Consider the following 20,302-nt stretch of genomic DNA (forward strand, 5'->3'; position numbering starts at 1 on the left):
ATGATTAAAAATAAATATAATTTTACATTTAGAGCATATGACACTGCATTCTAAAAATTATACTGAAATATTTCCCAAAAAAAGGAAGCAAGAACAATAATAAAATCACAGATAATACTATAATAACTGATAATTTAAATAGTTCTATTGCATGAATTTTGTATCACACAACCGCAGATATTACCGACTTAAGATTTCTTTAAAAAAATCTCTAATTGGTAATATTTAGTCACAGTTTCTGACTATTTTGTACTTAGAAATAAATATTCTATAGTGGATTACCTACTTTTTGCAACAAATATCATCCAATTATTAGTTGTTGGGTTTTTTTTTAAAGATTTTGTTTATTTATCCATGAGAGACACAGAGAGATGCAGAGAGAGGCAGACACACAGGCAGAGGGAGAAGCAGGCTCCATGCAGGGAGCCTGACATGGGACTCAATCCCAGGTCTCCAGGATCAGGCCCTGGGCTGAAGGCGGTGCTAAACCGCTGAGCCACCCAGGCTGCCCCAATTATTAATTTTTAAAATATTGTAAATTCAACAGGAAAAACATTAAAATGTAGAAGGTAGAAAGTGATTAATAGTGCTGAAAAAAAATATTCTCAAAAACAAATATAGAATAGAGTTTTTGAATTCTTTTCTTGAGGTCAATCTCCTATATTCTGCTACCCTAAATACCAAATACAATGAAACCTCAGCTAAGCCTTGTGTTTAATTCCAAATAAGCCTGGATTTCTCTCTTTCTGCAGGAAAGTGTAGGTCTGTGCATCTAGCGTTAAAGCTACTCAGTAAGGAGTTGAAGGAGGGAGAACTGGGGATTCAGGAGGAGAGAGAAGGATTATGGCTGGAGGGTCCTTTGTAGTCTAAAATGTATGACTAACCAGGAGATATAGCCAATAACTAAGGACTCCTCATTTTGTAACATCAATTTCACTATCATTAGTAAATGTGCATTAAAAAAAACATTAAGAATCAAAGAATAGTTTAAGAAAGGTAAGAACGGTATTTTTCTAAAACTCTACTTGGCATGAAATTAAAAAGAGAAAAATCCCTCTCAGAGTTTTAAATGGCTAACTGTGGATCTCAAAGAGCTTTATAATCCAAATTATGTCCCTAGAACTCTACTTACAGAATGTAATATAAATGGTCTCCCACTGTAGCAGAACGCAAGTCTATTTTGCAGACATATGAAACATTCACTAAAAAAAAAAATCAAGCAATAATGAAGTGTCTTCAAAAGCATTTTACAGTTAAAAAATAGACTTTAAGGACACATAATATTTATATAATGAGCAGGAAAATAGGCCATATTTACATTTCTGTGCCTTCGACTATATTTACTTGCTTACTTGGCTGAATATTAACACATAGCAGTCATATGAGGGCATTTGTCAAGAAGAGCTGAATAGCATATTACGGATACCTATGAGTTTGCTTCCAGAGGTCCTACATTTTGGTATTAAAAAAAGGAAATATTTAACACAATCATGAATAAATAATGAAAGTCTCTGCCATTTGAATAATTATCCAATAGTAATCCCCATCCTCACCTACCCAATTTAGAATCAGTGATTAGTTTACATAGAAAACAATGTTACTTTTCAGCTTGTAGTGTAGGGACATGCATCATGACCTAATACCTTTGTAATCTGGCCAGAGCATTTCTAGTTCTAATCGCCCAACACTGCTTTAATTAACTGAGAGACTCTTAGGAGACCATTAAATGTTGACACTAGGGAAATTTTCTTTTGATTCATAAATAGCTTCATTAATACTAAAACCATATTTTTAAACATCAAAAAATAATGTACTCTTCTTACTAAAATAATTTGAATATGTGGATCTGCTTATAAAATACAAAAATGTTTTGGTTAATAATTAAGCAATAAACATAGTATAAAGTAGAACCTACTTGTTTCTATGGAGACAAAGGATGGACTACACCATAATTTTGTAAGAAACTACATAAGTAACACCATATTTCAATTTTGACTCTTAGGCTGTGTGACAACTGAAAATATATTTTGAATGACAATCCTAATGGAGAAAAAACAAATCTGAAGTTTGTTTCTACAATACTGAACAAAAGTGTTCTATCAGAATTCATTTTTAAATAAAATTATACAGATGCTTCCTGTTTGTGCTAGCATCTCTCAATGTGTACAATAAGGTTGCAATTCTTTTGTACACTCTGGAGAAGTTTTTAATAATAAATGAAGATCGATTACCTTGTTCACAGAAACGGCCAGTAAAATGTAGTGGACAGTCACACTGGTATGAGAATATACCACTGGAGGGTAAAACAGGATGGCAAGTGCCTCCATTGTGACACATATCTTCCTGGCACATGGATGGTGCTACAAGAGGGGAGCCAAGGGAGGTCCAAATGGAGTCAACCCCTTCTGTTACACCAGAAGGAGCAACAGAGGACAGTGTAGACAGAGTAGAATCCTGGGATCTAGATTTATAAAAAGAGCAGAAAACACAACATAAGTAAAAGTGCATGAACTTAAACCAAAATAACAGAAACTTTGATTTAAAATAAGATGAAATAAAAATAATAAACATCTGTGGTTTAACTGAGGGCAAATGGAATAATCATGTTTGTTTTTCAGTTGTGGGACTTATAAATGTTAAAAATGTCTAAGCTATAGAACGTGACCCTAGGTGGATCACAGAACTGTAGTCAATCTATGCAGTTCCGAGAAGCTAAATTAATTTCTTCTAAGTAGTAAAAACCTGGATGTATCAATCTCAAAAAGCCTAAGAGTCAGTTCTCTTATGTAAAAGAATTAGAATTTGGCTAAACATAGTTCTACTTTGGTATATTAACTCTCATGAACTGAAGATCAAGAAATTAGGCCATGTTATATGTTAGTGATAAAACTGCTTTCACTTGAATTATTCTGAAAATTACCAAAGGAGTACCTTACAAATGCCTGTGATTCTTCATTTTTTCCACAAATTTTCTACCAGCTATTTTTTCTTCTTTAATAATCATACAACAACAACAAAAAACCCCTTTTGAATTAAGATGAAGTTCCTTACTTTTACATTCAAAGCCTCTTGATAATAAATTTCTTTTTTGCTTTCCGGCCTATTTTATTATCATGATTCCTAATAAACACCTTAACTTCTCTCATAGCCAATGAGAGAACTTCCTGAATTTTGGTAGTTTGAAGTAACTTCTCTGCACTGTTATTCTTCTCTTCTTATTTAAATTTCACCTAAAGTGCCAAATCAAGATCTATATTATTTCCCCCATATAGCCTTCTTCATTGCTCCTGGCTCACCAAGATACAATTGATACTTCTTTCATCTCTAAAATTCCACATGTCTGTACCAGTGCTAGAATATTTTCCACTGGCTTGGAATACGTTTTTTAAAGATTTTATTTACTTGAGAGAGAGAGAGAGTGAGTGAGCGAGAAAGAGAATGTGAGCAGGGGAGAGAGCAGGGGGAGAAGCAGGCTCCCCGCTGAGCAGGGTGCCCGATGCGGGGCTTAATCCCAGGATTTAAGGATCATGACCTGAGTTGAAGGCAGACACCCGGCCAACAAGCACCCCAGAATGTATTTTTTATGTTATGTAGAGCTACTTCAGCCAGGCTGAACACTGGTCAGTTTTTCTACCTTTCCTCCATAAATAAATTCCTGATTTTGGCAGAATTCCTTATTCATAGCAAACATTCTAGAAATATTTGTTGAATTAATGTCTTCAGAGTATTCCTGAGTGTTTCACACTGTTTGTAAGCAGTGCTTTTGGAATTTTCATTTAAAACAATCATTAAGAGAATTATCCTTTTAATGTAAAAAAATCTTGCTGTGATACAAATAATCAACAAATTAACTATCTGAGAAATTTTTATTTTGTACATTATCATAAAGATAAAACCATAGCAAAAGAAGTCAGTTGAAGATATCCTCTGACTGATATTTAGAGACTTAGTTATTTTTGTGTCTCCTATACATACCCGTATCAATTTATTGGAATAAAAAAAAGCTGAAGAAATTGAGATAATTTATGAAAACACTTTACCAAAATAATTTTAATGTGCAGGTCAGTTCTTTTGCAATCCTTCTGCAACCTGAAATTCTTATTTATAGTGTTTATCACAGGTTGTAGCCATATATTTACATTTATGATTAAGCTAAACTGTCTTCTCTCTTCTTGAATGCAATCTCCCTGAAAAATGGACAGGTCATCTCTGCTCTTTTCTTCATTTTATCCCTAACTATAATGCTTATCCCCACATAGGCTCTCCAAGAAATATTTTATAAACTAATTTGAACATTTTTTGTAAACATGCAGTGTACCACAGTACTAACAAGAATAATAGCAAGTGAAAATAATTTTATCTTTGGGGTCAACTTCATAACTCCATTACACAGCTCTTTAGCTTTGTAAATAATATAAATTCTAACACTTTTGATGCAATCTTATAATCAATTTTCTCGGATTTCATTCTATTAGATTAGCATAGTTCTTCCCGTTTGCACTCATAATATAAGTTTGTCCCTTTAAATTAACTTCCATCAAGCACCGCTAATTTGAAGTTCATGGGATTTATTACTCAGTATTTCATATTCTAATTTAATTTTTAGTTTTATTGTTTCTGAATGACTTCACCATTTTGTCTATCTCATACTATGGACTTCATGAACTGCAGTCTATCATCTCTTTCAGGAATAAATTAGACTGAATTAAATGTCACCACTTCTTTCTCCCATAGTAGCTGCTAAGGGAGCCTATGTCTCACCTGTAAAAGTCAATATGTTGCACATTTCAGCTGCGAACTAATTTTATAAAAATAATAATTATTAATTGATCCATCAATTAAAACATCAGTGTCATAAATCAAATTTTGAAAACAGCATTAATATGATATACTGTTATTAAGGTCAAATTTTGTATCTGATATATTAAATATTAATAGTCCTTGACTTTCAGTATTTTTCTTTTCTTAAATTATAAATTATGTCATTACTTATTTTATTGACTTTTTAAAGATTATTTATTTGAGAGAAAGAGAGAGGGACAGAGAGAGAGAGAGCACACACACAAGCAGGGGGGAGGGGCAGAGGGAGAAGCAGACTCCCCACTGAGCAGGAAGCTTTATGTGGGGCTCCATCCCAGGACCCCAGGGATCATGACCTGAGCCAAAGATATCTGTCTTTGTTTAACTGACAGAGCCATTCAGGTGCTCCATTACTTACCTATTTTAAAATTAAAATAAGTTTTACTCAATTTTTTATATATTTAAAAAGAAACCATTTCTTCTGATAACATTTTAACTTAATTTTACATAAAAGGTTAAAAATATCAAGTAAATGTGGACATTTATTAGACTCAGTTAGATGATGGTCATATTGATATGATCAGCAATTTAAAAAAGGAGCATTATAGCTGTAATTAGTTTAGTTATATAAACTTATGAATGTATGGGAGCTTAGAAATAAATAAAAATTCAGGGTTTTCAAAATTGTTTTTTAAATTAGCAATATTTTAAAACTTCATGGCCTTTCTTATGTAAATACTGATTTACTATCTGTCTAAAATAGTAAGTGTAAAAATTCTGCTTGATTATCTCTTGGGTATCTTTGGACAAAGGTATAGTGATGAAACCAGTCATTGCTAAAACAAGTAGTAATCTCTAATCTCTAATGACCTTTTTCTGAATGAATTAATGATTGAATAATATGCTAATTTTACTCAAAATCAAGCCTGACTCTTAGAGAAAGGCACCTTGATATAACAGTGATTGCAAATCACATTGTGGGAGCTCTAGGTGGAACAAGAAAGGAGGACACTCTACTTGTCTCATTCCTGCCATTCTCCCATTTCCAGAAAGGTCTACAGAATTATTTGCATGCCAAGCAGCAAGCAGTTCATATTGCTTTAGCCTGAGGGATTTTGCTTGTCAGCTGACTTTATCGCTGCTCAGCAGACATTTGTCTAGTTTCCATTTCTTAGAAGAAGGAATGGACTCACAAATATGAACCCTGGAAGCCCTGCTTTGTAAGCAGAAAAACATAACTTTAGATTATGATGAATTATTAAAAGGAAAGAAACTCAGCTGGAGGAATCTTAAGTTTGTGGCTTTTAACTGTATGTAGGGGGAAGCAAAGCTTCAAAAATTGTAATTAGATTTTTTAAAGCAGTAAAATAAATATAATATAATGTAGGCAATAAAGGACAAAAACATACTTGATGTAGAAATAATATGTATAAAAATTGAGAAATAGTAGTGTAAACATACATATTACATTCTACTTCATCTTCTCACCTACTTGAATATGCTAATCTTCTCTTTACTTTTTCACCTAAAAATAATTCCTAGCAGGCTGCCCTATCAGTAGGTGTAGTTCTTCATTTTCCTTTTAAAAGTTGTAGTGTTATATTGTTTGGTTAAACATCATTGATTCTATCAGTTTGGAATTAATATATTTAAGCTGTTTCAAGTTTTTTCCTTATTATCTGGGTCATACATTCTTTTTAATAGCTATATTGAGATATAGTTTATAAACACAGAGTATATCCATTTAAAGTGCAATATCCAATAAATTTTAGTAGATCTAGCTAGCAACCGTCCCCATTTATTAGCAGTCATTCCCACCACCTACCCTCAGCCTACATTCTTTATACATTTGCCTGTTTTGGACTTTTCATATAAATGGAATCATACTACATGATCTTTATGACTGGCTTTTTCACTTACCACAATGTTTTCAGGGTACACTATTGCTTCTGCATGTAATTAAACTTCATTGCTTTTTATCACTGATATGGATATACCACATTCTTTTATTCATTAGCTAATAGACACTTGAGCATGTTTAAATTTTGGTCTCTTTGAATAATGCAACTATGAACATTCATGTTCAAGCTTTTTTCTGGATGTATGTTTTCAATTTTCTTGGATATATACCTATGGGTAGAATTGTTGGATCATATATTTTATGTTTAACATTCTGAGCAACAGTTTAACTATTTTCCAAAGAGGCTGTACCATTTTACAATCCTGCTAGTAAAATATTAGAGTTCCAATTTCTCCACATCCTTGTTGGATCATACATTATTTTTAAATTTTTTGTGGATTTTGACAAATTTCCCTCAACATAATTGCTATAGTTCATGTAGTAGCAACTTATATTTATGCCAATAGTTTTATTACTGAATTTTAAATCTTTAATACTTACATAAAACCTATAACTTATGTTATTTCAATTTATATTTCTTTATTTATAAGTATAGTAAGTAGAATAATGATTCCCCCCAAATATATCCACATTCTAATCATTGAAAAGTATACATGTGTACGTTATAAGATTGCAGATGGAATTAGGATGCTAACTGGCTGGTTTTGTTTTAATTTTTAAAGATTTATCTATTTATTTGAGAGAGAGAGAGACAGGGAGGGGCAGAAAGAGAGACAGAAACAGAGAGAGAGAGAGAGAGAGTCCCAAGCAGATTCTGAATTGATTGTGGCCACTCAGGGCCTGATCCTGAAATCCTGAAATTAATGAAATTATGACCTGAGCTGAAACCAAGAGTTGGTGATTAACTGACTGTGCCACCCAGGTGCCCCTAATTGGCTGGTTTTAGTAGAGATATTATCCTAGATGCATCCAGTTGGGCCCAATGTAATCACAAGTAGTCCTTAAAAGTATAAGTTGGTGGCAGAAGAAGAGTCAGGTCAAAATGATGTGATGTGAAAAAGACTCAACTGACTATTGATGGTTTTGAAGATGAAACAGGGTCACCAGCCAAGTGGTGGACAGCCTCTAAGAGCTGGATTCTCAACTCGAGCCACCAGAAAAAATACAGTCCTGCCAACACCTTGATTTTAGCCCAGTGACACTAATATCAAAATATCTGACTCCCACAACTGTTAAGAAAATAAATTTGTATTTTTAAATCCACTCAGTGTGTCATGATTTGTTACAATAATACAACTATTTTCATAGCGTTATTTTCCATTTATCTTGGCAAGTGTGAACTATCTGTTCATATCCTTTTAACATTTCATTAGTTATGTAGACGTTTTTCTGGATATTTAAGTTCTTTGTATATTGAAGAAACTGGCTTTTTGTCATATGTAGTAATAATTTTTACAATTTTATGTTTTGAATTTGTTTTAGCATATTATGCTAAATAAATGAAGTTGTATTTAAAAGAAAAATGATTAAACCTTTCTTTTATAGTTACTAGAGTTGTGTGACTATTTACATGCTTAAAATATATTCCCTAGGGATCCCTGGGTGGCGCAGCGGTTTGGCGCCTGCCTTTGGCCCAGGGCGCGATCCTGGAGACCCGGGATCGAATCCCACGTTGGGATTCGGTGCATGGAGCCTGCTTCTCCCACTGCCTGTGTCTCTGCCTCCCTCTCTCTCCCTTCTCTGGGACTATCATAAATAACTAAAAAAAAAAAAAAAAAAAAAAGTATATTCCCTATTTGTAGATTTTATTAAAACTTTACATGTTCGAAAGACTGCCATCTATGGAAAGACACACAACTGTACTATTTCTGGGGAGTTTCTTAGTGTTCAGGCCTTCAGTTCCCATGCAGGATAACTGACAACACCTCGTCATATTTTAGCAGTGGTGGCTAAACAGGAATAAACCCAGAGAAGAATGTAATTTCTCCTTTAACTCTCAAAATCATAAGAACATAATGATATCAAATAGAACTTTAAACATACAAAAAAATGGCTTCAAAACTTTATTTAAGAGGTACTGGGTGGCTCAGTCGGTTAAACATCTGACCCTTGATTTCAGCTCAAGTCATTATCTCAGGGTTGTAAGATTAAGCCCCTTGTCGGGTCTGAGTTGGGCGTGGAGCCTGCTTCAGATTCTCTCTCTTTCTCTCTCCTCAACTCTCACTTCCCCTTAAAAAAAAAAAAAAAAAAAAAACACTTATTTAAATTGTCAGCATTGTCTAATAGCGCTAAGATTCATATTGTCTTTAGTTTGATCTAATAATTTCAAAAATAATTAATCACGGCAAATTCTTCCTGAGAGCAAAACACAGAAAAAAGTGTTTGCTATTTAAAATGTATTTAACATAATTATATCGAAAGAGGAAATATGTAAAATTACTGTTAGTACAATATAAAATTCTCATTTACTGTTCAAGATAAAAATAAATATCAAAACAAAAAATTATACAAGAACCAATCTGAAAACAATAATCCCAAGTTTAACTCTTCTTTTTTTAGTATAACGTTATTCAATAAAATGAGAATCATATCCTAATAACAAATGCAATAATATTTAACATTTTAAAACACAAGTGAATTAATTCACTATTGACATAATAGTGGGATTTTAAAAGATCTTGTTTTCACATTGTCACAATTTTTCTCACTAAAGGAATACATTTTCAGTCTCACAATTTTGTATTTTTTAGCTGTTCCATATTCATTGATAAGGTTCTTTAGATCACAGCATTCTCACGTAATGGATGTTCACAGCATTGCGGTGTGTTAGGCAGGACTTGTACTCCAGGGCATTCCAAGCTACTGTTTCTCTGTATTTAGGGTGGGTAATTTTGAAGACCTGTACTCTCATTGATAGATTCTGATTCTCCTTTCCCATGTCAGCCCTAGTGGAGGTTGTTCTGATTACAGAGAACACATAAGCTGTCCTGATCTTCCACTCGAGAGCCCAATGCTGGATGGGAATTAAATTATGCTTTAGGCCAATATGCCAAATCAGTAACTATCAGAAACCCTGGATTTCTTGCCTTTTCTTCCTTTCCTCATCTGAAATTCTAAACTTCTACCCCTCTTTTTAAAAACTCATAAAATATCTTCTGTCAGTTCTACTATGATCATGTTTGTTTATCTCTGACTTTAGTTTGTTTTTCTTTAATCCATCCTTCTCACCATTCTTGTTCTTAGTATATTACCCTCATGCCAAAAATTATTCCAATTAAAATATATATTATTCTGTGATTTGGTCCCACCTTATTTTTCAGTTTTATCTGCCTCCAGTGCCTTAATATATGTTCAATATATGTTCTAACTACATCTTAGTGTATTTTTTTCAGTATTTCATGCTGCATGCCTTTCATATGCTAGGTTTCCCTAAAGTGCACTTTTACCTTAAAATATCCCTTTCTTCCTGTAAGACACAAAAGAACTTAAGTTCTAAACTTACTGTCTCTAAATTTCTTTTGGGATTCTCTGAGACATAATCAATTGTATCAATATTATACATATATCTAACTAAAGAAAGAATACCAAATATCTCTAATGCTACAAAAGGACACAAAGTGAAAGTACTTATTCATATCCTCCTCCAACCCAATACCACTTCATTCATAAGAGGCAACCACTGTATGTTCCATTTTGTGCAAATATATATCTAGATTATACGGACATATAATTTAATTTTCTTTATCAGTTTTTAAACAAGTGAATTTGAATTAAAAAGGAAAATGCTAGCTTCTGTAGTAGATATACCTTGAAATCTCAGTAGCTTAGCAACACAAAAGCTTACTTCTTGTTCATATAAAGTTCAATCACCATAGGTGGAAAGGAAAATTGTTTCCTGTAGTCATTCAGTGACTTTCAGAGTCTCAGGTGACATAGTCTTCACCGTTCTCACCATGTGGTTTCTGAGGTTACCTTGTGTGTCCACATGCACATATCTGAATAACTAACAAGGTAAGAAATGGAGGAAAGATGGAGCATGGAAAATCTTACTCCATTCCATTTCATTGGCCAAAACTTAGTCACGTGCCCAAATTCATTGCAAAAAAGGATGGGAAGTAATTTAGCATTGTGCTGAGGAAGGTAGGAAAATTAATTTGGTGAATCCAGCCAGCCTCTGTCATGGAAATCATGCTATAAATACTATCATTTAATGGAACTAAAGCAAAAGGGAATTTGCATGCTTTTCCCCTCACAAAATATCTTGGGGATAGTTTATGGTCATTACATGTAAAATAAAGCTCAGAAATTTTAATAAGGTAAGTTCTTAGTATAAATGCATTACAAAGGGCAGCCCGGGTGGCTCAGCGGTTTAGCGCCACCTTCAGCCCAGGGTATGATCCTGGAGACCCGGTATCTAGTCCCATGTCAGGCTCCCTGCATGGAGCCTGCTTCTCCCTCTGCCTGTGTCTCTGCCTCTCTCTCACTCTCTCACTCTCTGTGCCTCTCATGAATAAATAAATAAAATCTTTAAAACATATATAAATGTATCACAAAGTATTTAATCATTTACCTACTGATATAAATTTATTCATATATTTTCAATATAATTTTTCAAATTATAAGTATGACAGCAAATTCACTGTATAAATATCTATGAATATATCTGAAGAATAACTACCTAGAGGTAAAACTCATTGGGTGAAATAAGTATGCCAAATTTGTATTTTATTTTTTTCTTATAATTTTAAAAATATATTTTATTTATTTATTTATTTATTTATTTATTTATTTATTTATTTATTTATATTATAGAGAGACAGAGCACAAACAGGAGGAAGGGCAGAGAGAGAATCAGACTCCCTGCTGAGCAGAGAGCCTGACATGGGGCTCAATCCCAGGACCTTGAGATCATGACGTGAGCCAAAAGCAGACGCTTAACGAATTGAGCTACTCAGGCACCTCCTAAATTTGTATTTTACTATACAGTCCATAAAAGACTGTAGAAAAGTAAGCTCCTCCGATTGTTCTTGGTTACTAATTTCTCTAATGCCTCACCAAAATTGAATATCATATTCATTTAGTTGGTTATGTATCTTATGAATAAACATTATAAAAATTATAATCTCACTGTTTTATATCTATTTTGAATTATAATTTTATTTATTTATTTTTTAAAAGATTTATTTATTTATTTATGATAGACATAGAGAGAGAGAGAGAGAGAGGCAGAGACACAGGAGGAGGGAGAAGCAGGCTCCATGCGGGGTACCTGATGTGGGACTCGATCCTGAGATCCAGGATCACGCCCTGGACCAAAGGCAGGCGCTAAACTGCTGATCCACCCAGGGATCCCCCAAATTATAATTTTAAATTTAGCATTTGTCTTTTATACTTTATCTATGTTAAATCACTAGAATATATACTTTTCTCACCTTTTCAATTGGGTTATTTTTTTTACTTTAATTTTTAGGAGATATTTATATATGACAGATTTTGTCCTACTTTATGTCTTTTCAAATAAGACTTCCTCTTTTTTTCTGAGCATTTTGCATGTTTTCCATTTTCCTTCTTCTATTGTTCCTGTTGAAAATTAATTCATTACATGTAATTATCCTTCTAATGTAGGAAACTTGTCTTCCTTGGATACCTTTAAAAAGTTCATCATCAGGGATTTTTCTCTCTGTTTTGGTATTTTAATAATTAAAAACTTTTTCTCTACTTTAGCCTGTATTTTATGTCTGTCTTATAGTTGGAATGTTTTTTCAGCAGCTACATTACTCAAAATGGAAGTCATCATTTTTTTCTTTAATCTCCCAGAAACTTCTCAAAATACATGCCTATTAAAAGAACACTTTATTTTTTCAAAAGTAATATATATGAATGTAGCATGTGAATGTGTATGTGTGTATATATCTTTGTTTTTATAGTTTTCCATACATTATAAATGGGAATGGACTTAGATATGGGTGTACAGCTTGCAAGTTTTAGAAAGTGCTTAATATTATTTTGTATATATATATATAGAATACTTAATTGTTATTCTATGATTATCTCTCTTTTTAGGACTTAAAACCTTAAAGCAACTTCATTTATTTACTTACTTAGGTAATCAGTAATTCAATAGTTCTGACATATAGTAATTGCTAAGGATGTATTTTTCAACTTTATAAATTTTCTAAACCATAGATATATTTTGAGGTGTGTCATACAAAGAAACAAATCATTTTAAAATATGAAATCGAATGGATACTTAGGGAAATTAAACTCTATATCATGGATCCTTAAAGAAATCTACTAATTCACAATCTAATCCTTATATTATTTAGATTTTTGAGATCAAATTAAATTTTAAATGATATAAAAACAGCATTTTTGAAATTTTTGGTTATATTTAGATTTAGAAATCATTGAAGTTTGAGTACCTTTCTGCTATGGATAATAAACATAAATATGGAACATATTTAATAAGTGTTTTATGTCAAATGTAAACATGTATTATAATAATTACATTTCGTTTATGGAGAGATACTACTCTGGAATACTTCCAAATTGGCATGAAAACTTCCAGGAAAGAAGACTATTCCAAAATATCAGCCAGGATTAAAAAAGTATGATTACTTATTACCTGGAAAGTGTATCCAAATTAGAGACAGACAAATTAACAATCAAGGTGTCATGATTAAAATCACATACTTAGCTCTAGTCATAAGAATTTGTGTACTGGCAAAAATAAATGCAAATCTGTTTTCCAGTCTTACAAGGAGAGAGGAACTTTCTGATGTTCATATGAGCTCCAGAGTATTTCACAGAAATGATTCTTTTAAGGAATCTAGATCCAGACATTACCAGCCAGAATTTGAAAAACAAAAATGGTTCAAGAGAAAGGACATGTCAATCAATCTAGAATTCATTGCACATCATTCATTCACTTATTTATTCAACTTAAAAGGACTTATGGAGGGCTGCCTGGATGGCTCAGTTGGTTAAGCATCCAACTCTCGAGTTTGGTTCAAGTCTTGATCTCAAGGTTGTTAGATCGAGCTCTGCATCAGGTTCTGTGCTGGTTTGTAGAGGCTGCTTAAGAATCTCTCTCTCCTCTCCCTTTGCCCCTCTCTTTTGCTCGTACTCTTTTTCTCAAAAAAACAAAACTAAATTAAAATAAAAGGACTTATGGATGTCTCTCCATGCACCAAAACTCACTAATCAAGACAATATTCTGAGCAGTAGAACCTAGGCCCTCCTATTTATGAGCTTCTGTTTTGTGGGTTGAGAAAAAAAAAATAGGCAATTGCAAGACTGCATAATGCACGGAGTGCCAACTGTAAACTGAGCACTACTCTAAATGTCTCAAATGTACTAACATAATTTAATTCTCACAATAATATAAAACCATGACTATTTTTATTTTCCTAAACTTACAGATGAGAAAATAGAGGTATACATCTGATAAACTTGCTCAATGTCATAAGGCAAATATATGGTGTAAATCTATTTGAACCCATATAGTTTGAACCCTGAATTAAAGCTTTTCAGAATTTTTATATTCCTGGCAGGGGACTAGAGGGGATGGATGGATATACTAATGACAGAATTGCGGATAGATGCTAGGATAAGAGAATAGAGCAAAAATTATATAGAAGACTTCTTCAAGAGGTTATGGCTGAGTCTTAAAAGACCAGAAGAAGCTGGCTAGAGAAGAAAGGTGGACAAATAAGTGTATGATGTGGGGAGGGGAGGAACCCTGTCAAAAGATGTTGCATGTCCAAAGACTCAAAAGAAAGAGAGAACATGTGAGGAGAATTGGAAATGGTTTGGCATGGAGAAGGCTATAGTGTGTGTGTGTGTGTGTGTGTGTGTGTGTGTGTGTACATACCAATAGGTGAGTCTTGGGAGACAGGCTGAGGCTGGATCATGAGAAGATTTGGTGACCATATTTAAAGGCAATGTGGAGACATGTAGGTTTTAAGCAGGAAATCAATCATCCTGCTTATTGGTAGAATTACCAATTCTACCATTCTGATTTTCATACAAAGAATAGCTTGTGAGGGAGAAGTAGCTGGAAGTAATTCAAATATTGCAGGAACAAAAATAATCAGATTGGAGCCTGAACTAAGAGAATGTTATTGGGGATATAGAGAAGTGAAAGCATTTGAGAGAAATTTGTTGTTGAGAGTTTAGTTATTCTATTATATTGCTGTCTTGGCATCCATTTTGAGGTCAAGCAGCCCATGAGGTCCCTGAACGACATTAGCCCTTCCCATGAGTGCATACCCTGGATTATAGCTGGTAGAATCAAAAGTAAACGTAAGTTCTTAATATTATTTCCCAACTGCGTTTGTGAAAAGCAGTCTCTCCCACCTCCCAATGACTTCCTGTGTGCCACTTGGATAAGATCCCCATGGCACTTACCAAAATCCTTTTGGTTTGAACTGACTAATCTGGCTTTGGCCCAGGAACCCCAAAGCACCCACCACAGACCCTAATACAGATATTTTCTCTAGGTCCTCTCTTTCTCTCTCTCTTTCTCTGCCTACTCCCTGCCTTGACTTCCTGTGTGGCTCCTCAAGGCATGCTGTGTACTTCCTCCAGGACCTATAAATAATAAACTTGTCTATTTCAACTCCGTTGCGGTCTTTTGTTGAATCACATTTAACATGTAGCGCTCTACTAACAAATGTTAATTTAACAAAGTCACATTTGATTTTCAAAAGGACTTTGTGATAATTTTCATACGTGAGGTGTGCATTAGTCAGGGCCTGTCAGAAAACGATGCAAACTCAGAAAGAGTATCATCTGAGTTTAATTAAGAGACTATTTTCAAGTTGGAAAAGCTTAAGAGAATCAACAAGTGACTGAGAAGTGTCTCGGGAATAGAATCTGTTACTGTCATTGAACCTGAATGGGCAAGCAAATGAAGTACTTTCTGCATTGTGGACAAAGATGTAAGTATAGAAGAAGGGCCACTTGATAAGAGCTGTGGTCTTGAAGAAAGGAATATAGCCACCCCAAATTTATATCCAGCTGCGATAATAGAGAATAGAGAATGTGATCTCTTCTTCTTTCTATTCCTTCAATGTCCTGCCTTCTCTCTGGCCAAGCACAGCTGAAAGTCAGAAGCGAAAGGGCTGTGGGTAATTGCAACCCATACATGTCAGCTTTCCAGAGTACCAAGAAGGGTGGAAAAAGATGGAGAATAGGTCTGGAAGTGAAGCAGAGAATAGGTAGTTTAGGGAGAAAGGTAAAAAAGCATAAGTGAATCTCAGATTTGGGAGCCATGCAGGAGATCAAGGCAGGGTTTAGGCAGATAGAGAGTGAGAGAGACAGACAGACTAACAGACAGGAGGACCTAGAACAAATGTCTTCACTCTCACTGATATCACTGGGTGATATCAAAGATATACATTCCATGCTGGGCACAAATTACCTCAATCTTGATCTAATGCAATGGTATCTTACATAAATTCCTAGTAGTACTTATCTCGTTTCTCCAGAACTGATTTTTTTTTTTTTTTTTTTTTTTTTTACTTAAAAAATACTTCTTTGGCAATTTGGGAGAAGAAACTTGAGCACAAGAACTTATATCACCACAATGCATGAGAAGTCAGTAAAATACATATTTTACAAATAAATGGTGATCAATTTCATTACATTCTTGCTCAGCTGGGTCACAAAACACAACCCTTGATATCCTCATTCACTGGTAGACAGCTAGCAGAACTGCAGGCAATGCAGCCAAGGGGATATAATCATTTCTCTAAAGAGATACCCATATAGTATTATATAAGGGGAATGTTTTAAGAGGTTTATTTTAACATACTAGGCCTAATACAATAAAGCCACAAATAGCTAAAGCAATGATAGAAAAAATGTTCATTTCAAAATTCAAAAGACTAAAGAAAGATATTAGACACAATACTTTTACTTTCAAAACATGACAGCTTACATTAAAAGGTAGTCATTGGTTTCCCATTACTGTGAAGAACCTGATAAATTAGTTTGGGAATGTTAAAGTAGGCACACAAAAAATTAAACTCGAATCCAAGTGTAAAATCATTACTTAAAGTTCTAATGTATTACAGAGAATAAGCTCAGACACTCAGCACTCTATATCAATTTCCATTTAAATTCTAAGGAAGATCCAAATAGAGTTCTTTCTTTCATTAATTTTAGAAATGTTTTCTGTACTACTTTTTTCTTTACATAAACCTTGGAATAGAAAAGAATGTTAAGTTAGTTTGTAGACCAATCTTTTTCAAAAATACAGTAAGCGACCTCTAAGAAAATAAAAAAGTAAATCAAAAGGTGCTGAAGCATTAGATACTCACGGATATTAAAGCAGTACTGTTTATCTCATGTTGTTCTTAAACATTCAATATTATCTTAGTGAAGCAATGGATTTAACCTTGTCTGATATGGACATCTATTAATGGCTTGTCTTCGGGAAGTTAGGCAATTGGCTTTAATCGGCAATATCCTTAAGACAATAGAGAGAGTCTATGCACCATCACTTCTTACACATTCAAATGTGATGCCTAAAAACATTTATAATCTTTCAGCTTATTTCAGGAAAGGTAGATATGTTTAATCACTTTTTCAGTGGCTCAACTCCACAGTCTTTATGAATTTTAACATCATATTTCAGAGAATTACCAGGACTACTTAAGGTAAGAATAAATGGGCCTTCAAGAATTATTGTATAGCAGTGGTTAATAACCAATAATATACCAGGTTGCATCTGACATCTAGACAGACAATCTTATTTAACTGAGTGTGTTAAAATATCTCAGGAATGCCAAGGAGGATTCACTCTGAAGGAGAACAATGTGGCACCAACACTGAGGCACAATGCAAGAAAAATTATAGAGAAATTTATCATAGTTGTTACTTCTTTTCTAGTCAAAAAGCTTTGGTGAAGTGGGTCGGAATGAAAGCCAAATAAAGTAAATCAGGACAAGGTTGAAATGGAAAAAGGTGCTATGACAACACAGAGAAGGAAGAAATGAAGACCATATCAAGAACTTAAGAAGGTGATTGCCGCAACCACGATGCCCAAACGAAAGAAGCAGAATCAGCAGCAGCCGCCGCCACCACAACAGCCCCCGCTGCCAGAGCGGGGGGAGACTGGAGACGAGGAGGATGGGAGTCCCATCGGACCACCTAGCCTTCTGGGCCCTCCCCCCATGGCCAATGGAAAGCCTGGTGATCCCAAGTCAGCCCCAAACTGGAATCCACCCACATGTCCACCATCAGTAGAATGGATAAATAAGTTGTTGTGTGTGCATGCAATGGGGTACTACGCTGCAATGAAAATGAACGAACTCCTGCTACAGGCAACCTGGATGAATCTCACAAACACGGTGTTGAGCGAAAGGAGCCAGACAGAAAAGAATGCAGACTCTCTTCACAGAGGTCCTCCAGGATCAAGGGGACCAATGATTCTACCACTGCTGAGCCTCCCACCTCCTCCCAGGGGCAGAGGCCCAATCCGGGGAGGCCTGGGCCCCAGGTGCGGCCCATATAGTCGTGGCTGGTGGGGGGCCAATACTGAACCTCCTTTTCCTGGACCAGGCCATGGGGGTCCTTCCAGAGGAGGATTTCAAAAGAGCAATCCCCGAAGGCTCAAAAGTTGGTCTCTTATCAAAAATACCTGCCCGCCCAAGAATGGCCCCCAAGTTATGGAAGACAAATCCAACCGCCCCGTCTGCCGACACTTTGCCAAAAAGGGCCACTGTCGATATGAGGACCTCTGTGCCTTCTACCACCCAGGCGTCAGTGGACCTCCTCTGTGAGACTGTGCCTTCCCATCCAGGCTGGAAGGAGCCCTCTGACCTAGCGGCCATATATTTCCCTGTGGCCCTGTGATGGCTACTGTGAGGCTGTTCCACCCACCACCATCAGTCAGTGACACCCACCCCATCTCTCACCTCCCCCATTTGGGGTCCAGAGTTTTGTTTCATCACTGGTGCCCAGCGTGTGGGCTTTCTTCTGATTCAGCCTCCAGAGACTCGTCTTCAGGACCCCACCTTTGCTCTCTTCAACTGCCTCCTGGATCCTCTTCCCCATCGCTGATTGACTGCTGAACAGGAAACCTCTTTGGTGTTGTTTCTTGTGCATCTATCTGTCCACCCAGCCCTCGGCACTGCCCTCGATTCCTAAGAGCCCTGGAGTAGTTTCCTGCCATTCCCTTCTTCTAGCTGCTTGTTTTAAGTCCTTTTTATGTGACGAACCCTACCCCCAAAGTTGCCAGTTGCTCTGTGAAACTCACCAGGTTGACCTGGGGTCAAGTACGGATGACTGGTGCAGAGTTATTCCCTGAAAGGCCACTCTCCCTGCTTTTGGATTTTGTAGATCCTGCATCAGTAGCATGATCCCCACCACTCGTCTGTGATCACTGTGCTTTGTGAAACTGTGCATCCCCTCGTACATAGCCTTTCTCAGTGTCCGTGGCATCATTGTGACTTCCCAACACTAGAGTAAGTTTTTCTGCCAAAATGAGTGAGGCTCTTGATGCCCTCTAGATTTTCCACACCTCCCAACACGGGAGAATTGTGAAACTTTCTGCAAGACTGCCTCCCTGGTCTCCCTATTCTCCTGGTGTCGGTTTTTTTGGGTTTGACACAAGCCCATGAGATGTCCTCTAAAGCCTCTTACGGGCTATCCTATCTCCTCTCCAGCCCACTTTAGTTCGAGTACGTCATTGTGAGGCCACCAGCCCTTTCGTCTGAATTCTGTGAATCTCCACCTGGCCTACCCTTGGGTGGAACCTGGACGGTACTGTTGCCCTCGTCTAACCTTCTTCCCTACATCCTGGCACTGGTTGTTTTCTGTGAAAATGGCAATGAACAGGTTCGGTTTTGCACTGGCCCTGAGGAAATGGGTCAGGAGCTGTGCGGGTAAGAGGGAAGGATGAGAGCCGTTGGAGAACTGAGAATGAATTTTTTTTCTTTTTAACATTTTTTATATTAGTAATAAATGCAGTGAAAACAAAAACAAAAAAAAAAAAAAAAAAAAAAAAAAAAAGAACTTAAGAAGGCTTCCCAGAGAGGTCAATTGATCTAAATTCTGAAGTACAGAGAAGAGATTTCCAAACAGCATACTAAAGAAACAGCACGTAGAAAAGTGTGAAATGTTTCCATTGTTGGTATAGTTGGAAAATTTTAGGATTATAGAGAATGGATGTGGAAGTCAATATAAACTGTTATGGGATTAGAGTTGGAATATTTTTAAGTGCTAGCTTTTCAACAGATGATTTAACAGGTGTTGATAAGTCCCAATTTCTCTGAAGAGCTTCAGATTAAAGCCTTACATGCAGGTCTGCAACTCCTTGTGGATATCTTACAGGTACCTGGGCTCCTCCCCTCTCTTTCCCCCAAACCTCTTCTTTCTAGCTCTCCCATAGGGCCCAAAGTCAAATTAGAAACTTGACCATAATCCTTCTCACACCCTTTTCCTCAGGCCACACATATATGCCATACCAGGATCTATTCATCAGTATGTACCTCTAACCTAAGTCCTCTTTTTACTATCAACACTTCTTGCCTAGGTGACTGCAAAAACAATCCATTTGGCTTCCTTGCCTTCAGTCTTGATCCTGTCAATTTATTCACCACAATGCAATGAGAGTAATCATGTTAAAATGTG

General features: G+C 35.6%; 2 protein-coding genes across 2 annotated transcripts in view; one reads left to right on the top strand and one right to left on the bottom strand.

Annotated features, from left to right (window-relative positions):
- The window catches only part of EYS (eyes shut homolog), a 1,532,152-nt gene that overhangs the window by 426,792 nt on the left and 1,085,058 nt on the right, over nt 1-20,302 (bottom strand). Inside the window, exon 28 of the mRNA XM_038554428.1 lies at nt 2,232-2,461. Coding sequence (XP_038410356.1) covers nt 2,232-2,461 — 230 coding nt within the window. The remainder of the gene's footprint in view (nt 1-2,231; nt 2,462-20,302) is intronic.
- On the top strand, nt 17,707-18,493 carry LOC488909 (proline-rich protein 3-like). Its single transcript, XM_038554436.1, has one exon. It carries the CDS (start codon nt 17,707-17,709, stop codon nt 18,448-18,450), a length of 744 nt encoding a protein of 247 aa, XP_038410364.1. The 3' UTR covers nt 18,451-18,493.

Source organism: Canis lupus, chromosome 12 (genome assembly GCF_011100685.1).
Source record: "Canis lupus familiaris isolate Mischka breed German Shepherd chromosome 12, alternate assembly UU_Cfam_GSD_1.0, whole genome shotgun sequence".
Lineage (NCBI taxonomy): Eukaryota > Metazoa > Chordata > Mammalia > Carnivora > Canidae > Canis > Canis lupus.

Bases quoted from the DNA above. Each gene is read 5' to 3' on its own strand.
- LOC488909 (XM_038554436.1), top strand. From the start codon at position 17,707: ATGCCCAAACGAAAGAAGCAGAATCAGCAGCAGCCGCCGCCACCACAA.